At 36.7% G+C, this 5,742-nt stretch overlaps 1 protein-coding gene across 1 annotated transcript; it reads left to right on the plus strand.

The window, feature by feature from the left end:
* The first annotated feature begins 4,149 nt into the window (after window positions 1-4,149).
* On the plus strand, window positions 4,150-4,857 carry LOC131153747 (uncharacterized). Its single transcript, XM_058106190.1, has one exon. It carries the CDS (start codon window positions 4,150-4,152, stop codon window positions 4,855-4,857), a length of 708 nt encoding a protein of 235 aa, XP_057962173.1.
* The last annotated feature ends 885 nt before the right edge of the window (window positions 4,858-5,742 follow it).

Here is a 5,742-nt window from a genome sequence, read left to right on the forward strand (position 1 = left end):
GTAATTTCTTAATTTCTTTGAAGTGGAATCAAAAGACTGACACCCTAAAGAACCTATTTAATATATGGTTACCACTTTTACCTTATATGTGTATTTCTTGCTCAAGAAAAACCAAAATTTTGTGGTAAAATGGTTCAAAATTTATAAGAAACAGGAGGCTACAGGGGTGGGGCGACCACCATCAAAGGCTAGTCAACTTGCCTTGCTCTCGGGTAAGGTCAGTTAACCATTCTCAGAGGGGCGGGTCGACCACCTGCAAAACACATGACTTTTTTTTTTTTTTTTTTCTGTAGAATCAATTTCATTACCCAAAACCCATTCGAAATTTTTTTTCATAAGGTCCATACAAAGGATTGAACCTTATGGAAGCCTTACTACTTTAGTGCCTTCCCAAAAACATTAAGAATTCACACAAACTCTTAAAAAGAAAAAGAAAGGAAAAAGGAAAGAATTTTTGTTTTTTGTTTTTTGATTTTTTTTTTTATTGTTATGATTGAATCTTCCTAAGTAGACTACCTACATATCCTCAAAAGATGAATCAAACCATCGCTAGTTCATTAAAATAATTCCACATTTAAAATCAGAAAATATTTTGACGATTCTTGAAAATATTTGAGGTTCTTAATTGAAAAATCCATATTTTATGGAAAAAAAAAAAACATTTATTTTTTAGGAAAGTCTCAACGAGAGCAGAGCCTTGAGACCTTATTAAATTTAGAAAAGCAAACATTTCTCTATCCTCAAGTAAATTTATAGGTGATTATTTTGTAAAATGTCATTTTTCTAATTTAACTTGACAAAATTTGATTTTTTGGTGGGAGAACCATATTCCCACCTTGAAAATCTTGCTAATTTGGTAAATGCCCAAGAACCACATCATGGGCATTCATTTCAAAATTTTAATTCCTTTGAAGATTTTTAAAAACACTTAAAAATGGATTTTTCGTTTTTTTATGGAGAAAATCGTAAAATTGCATAAAAATATTAGCAACTAGACTTGATTGTATTCTTTGTTAAGTGTTTTAACTCATCAAAATCATTGAAATCCAAGAGTAGCATACTAATTAACTTCATTACAAACGTATCTCAAATTTTAAAATTAACATTCTTAAAATTCCATAATATAAAAACATAACCAATTAGTCCTACATTAATATTTATTCTAAATTGCTCTTTCTAATCCTACCTACGCGCTTGGTACACCAAATTTTCGGTACGCTCTTCAAAGCTATCTGTGATGTAAGATAATATTTGGGTGAGACAACACTCATTAAGTAAGAAAGATTATTATTAGTGTGTGGCCTGTAACAACCTACAAAGTCTAATTAATAAAAATAATAATAATAAGAAGGATAGAAGGGAAGGAAGAATAAATTTGTAAAGGTGACAGCGAGTAATCGTTGACAAACCAACTGGTCTCGTTGACGAGCGTTATGTCTTGGCTCATCAACGAGGCCACATGTCTCGTCGACGAGGAATTACTGAAAGGGGGTTTTCATATAACTGAAATTGGTCGACAAGTTTGTTGTTTCGTCACTGAACTGTGTATTAGGACTCGTCGACAAGTCCACGTGTCTTGTCGACAAACCCCTACCTATAAATAGTGTGTTCTTTCATTTCGGTGTGAAATTTTCCGCATATATCCTTTCTCTCTCTGGAATTTTGGCCCTACTACCTTCTCTCTTCTATTTCGAGCAGAAGTTAGCTCGGTTTGACGATCCGAAGCTACCACGAGACTCCTGGGAAGATTCTCTGCAATATAGGCGGAGCGGATCTTCGATTTGAAAAGCTTGGGAAACATTCCAAAACTAGGGTAAGTGAAATAATTTAAGGTATTGTTATTATTTTGAGGTATTTGGAGCCTAGGAAATATTATAAAGGTGTTTTACTAAGATTTGAGGAATTTGGAATATTTGGATTATAAGGTCTCGTTTTGTTGATTTTAGGTCGAATTCCGAGGAGCAAGTAAGGGGAAATATTTTATAATAGCTTTTTAATAATTTTAAATGACTAATTTCAGGTATAAATTCTACATATTCAGGTATAACGTTCTGAAATATGCTGATATTGAAAATACTGATTTTATATATATATATATATATATATATATTATATTGGGGAAAATCGTGTGGTTGAAACCATTCTTGTTAATTAAATGATTGTGAGCATTGTGGAATGATGAATCATTGAATTGCGAATATTGTTTGACTGTGAAATCTGCATGGTTGAATATACTGGTTGTTTGTGGATACAGATGTTGTGTATACCATGGATGTGTTGAATAATTGGTTGTTGATGACTTGTGTTGTGGTTCATGTAAATTATGATATAGCATTGGCAGTGGTATGAGGGGGTCGTTATATTGTACCTGGTATAACCGTCATATAATGTTGGCAGTTGTATGAGGATGTCATTATATGGACGTTTATATTGGGAGATAAACATTGGCAGTGGTATGAGGAGGTTGTTTACCTATTTACCTTAAACAGAGTGTTTGTTTTGTAACCTGAGTGGTTTGATTAGTCCTGTGTGGACATATATGCTACGTGATTTGTTTGTCCTGTGTGGACATATATGCTACGTAATTTTTTTGTCCTGTGTGGACCGTGTATCTGTGTGATTGGTTAGTCTTGTGAGGACCAGTCCTGTGCGGACATATATGTTATGTGGTTGATTAATCTTGTGTAGACCAGTCCTATGTGGACATGTATGATGTGTGCGTTAGAGTCTTGTATAGATGATTACATGATATGTGGGTGTGGACCCTATGTGGGTATGATTGAAGACTGTATGAATATCCTGTGTAGATTAATTGTGATATGTATATATGTGTGAAGTTTTGTGAAACGTATATTGTTGGCTACGTGTGACTTTAATTAATTAAGTATTTTGGGTAAAGTAGATCACTCCACCCGAGGGCTTACTGAGAAAGGAGAGTACTCTGCTAATTATTTGTGGATACCAAAGTAGAGGGAAGCCACTTGTATGGGTGGGTGACCTTCCCTATTCTTGGTGACTTTACCTGGATACATAACCCAAGGGCTTACTGAGGAAGATGAGTGCCCTGGTGTTAGCACTAGAGCAGAGGGAATCTACTTGTATGGGCGGGTAGACTTCCCTATTCTCGGAAATTATTAGTAAAATATATATGATTATGGGCATGTGATTGGATGACAAACATCGACCATTTTGTGATATGAGCATGATATTTTGGGCTGCTTGTGGATTGTGAATGCATTTGGATGGATACTTTAATTATATATTAAACACTTCAGCTACACACTGTTATTAACTATTTCTTCCTTACTGAGTGGTGTCTCACCCCATCGTTGGTTAAATCTTTTCAGTTATCCAGGTGATCGAGCTTAAATAGCTCCAGAGCTGGGTAGTTTTGTGAGTAGTACCAAAACAGTTATGTTTTTAGTTTTTATGTTTATTATATTTCATCTAGGTTCTATAATATGAAGGATGTGGTTGTAATTATTATGGTTCCGCATGTGTAGAATTAGAACTCCGGTATATTTTGTTCGAAGGTATTTTATTATTTTTTGCTACGTTAAAGGCATCAGAGACGCATGTCGGTCTCATAACACTCCGGGCCCCACATGGCGGGTCCGAGGCATTACAGTTGGTATTAGAGCATAATGGTCTTATGGACTTTAAAAGGATTAATACTAGAGTATAAGTTGAGTTGAATGAAGGTTGGAATGGGTAGATTAGGGTGTTGATAGGAATTGAGTTTTTATCTTAGCCTGGAGGTAGAAATCCCTTGACGGACTTCTGTGATTTTCTGAATCAGTCGATGGTTTCAAAAAAACCACAATAAATCCATTGACGTTGATGTTTCCGAGTCGTGAGAATGAAATTTGGAATTTGAATTTGAAAGTTAAGATGATTGCAGATAATAGGATGTTGGATATTTAATTGGGGATTTGAATATAAAATTGGTTTTATGTTTTATGATTATGTCAGAGATGTATTGAGATGTGGAGATTCTTATTTGCCTCTATTGTATATTTATATTCAGGGATGGATCCAAGGGGCAAAGGCGTGGATGAAGGAGGAGGAAGCGAAATAGGAGCTTCCAGCGGGGACGAGATTGACACCTCTCGACTGTTATGAGGAATAGCTCCTCAGGTTAGGGAAGAAATGAGACAAGATTTTGGGGGAACAAGCTATCCACTTGTGCACCAGGGTTGCATCATTGATAAATTTACCCATCTGAAACCTTCATCTTTTGAGGGTGGTACCAATTTGATTAAGGCTGAGATGTGGATGCAAGATATGGAAAAAATACTGGCAGTGTTGAATTGTACTGAGGATGAGAAGGTTCTCTTTGCCACCTTTAAACTGGCCAGAGAAGTTGAACGGTGGTGGCTTGCGATGAAACTATTGGAGGAACAGCGAGCGGTACCTATAGAAATGAGCTGGGGTTGCTTCAAGCAGGTCTTCTACGACCGATATTTTCGCGCCACCACTAGGAATGCAAAGGCGGAAGAATTTTTCAACTTGACTCAGGGACGCCTCACTGTTCAGCAGTATGTTGCTAAATTTCTACAACTATCTTGTTTTGCTCCTTCTGTGGTTCCAGATGAATATCAGAAGACGAGGTGGTTTGAAAGTGGCTTGAATCAGAGGATTCATAAGCATATGGTGTGTCTACAGATTCAGGATTTCATGGAATTGGTGGGGAAAGCTACAGTGGCATATTCAAGTCTGCAAAGGGGTATAGAGGCATCAGAACGAAGGAAAAGGTCAGTGTCTCCATGTTCCCAAAAAAATGTCAGACAAGGGTCGTGGAGGGGAGATAGAGATGCAGCAGGCCAAGGGTCAGAAAGAAGTGATCGAGGACGATAGGGCGATTCGTCACGCCCCCACTGCCCTAGATGTAATCAGCGGCATTGGGGAGAATGCCAGAGTAGGAGTGTCATATGCTATAGATGCAATAAGTAGGGTCACATAGCTCGGGAATGTCAAGAACCGCCGAATAATGCACCAGCTCGAAACAAGAATCAGAACCAAAGGAACAACCCGGTGCCTCGTGGCGGCGGTGCCCTAGTGCGTGTCTATATGTTGGGTACGCCTGAAGAGGGCAACACTAAAGGACCAGGTAATATGTTTTGTTGGCGTAGCTAGGCTTACAACTCTTGATTTTGATGATAACAAAGTAAGGTTATCTAATTTGTTTCCAAATGATATTATTTCAGGCAAAGATGATTTCAGTAATAAAAAGGAAAATTTTGAAAGCTCAAACTTCAAATGTCATATCTTGAAAGCTCTCAAGGATCAAGGAACATGGAAGGCCTTACATAAATGCAAGTGATCCATAATGAAAGCTCAAGATGTTTTGAAAGATCAAAGATCAACGACAAAAAGAACTCAAAGCAAAGAAGTGTCAAATTTATTTTTAGAACAAGCTTTGTAAGTACTTCAAGTTGATTCAAGTATGAATTTTCATTTTGAAGCTCATTAAGCAAAGACATGCTTAGAGACCTTAAGTTTTAAAGTCTTGGAACATATTTTCAAAGAAAAACAAATTGAGATTCTAAGTCTAAATTAATAAAGAAGAGAGAAATCAAAATATCTTGAAATGAGGAAATATTGGTTGACAGACGACTGTCTATCTATGGACAGCCGACTGACATATTAAAGGATTTTAATCAAGTAGACAAAAGTATGACAGACGACTGTCAGGTACTTGATAGACGACTGGCAGTGCAAAATGAGATGACTGTGTAGGTT

This window comes from Malania oleifera, chromosome 4 (genome assembly GCF_029873635.1).
Source record: "Malania oleifera isolate guangnan ecotype guangnan chromosome 4, ASM2987363v1, whole genome shotgun sequence".
In the NCBI taxonomy this organism is placed as follows: domain Eukaryota; kingdom Viridiplantae; phylum Streptophyta; class Magnoliopsida; order Santalales; family Ximeniaceae; genus Malania; species Malania oleifera.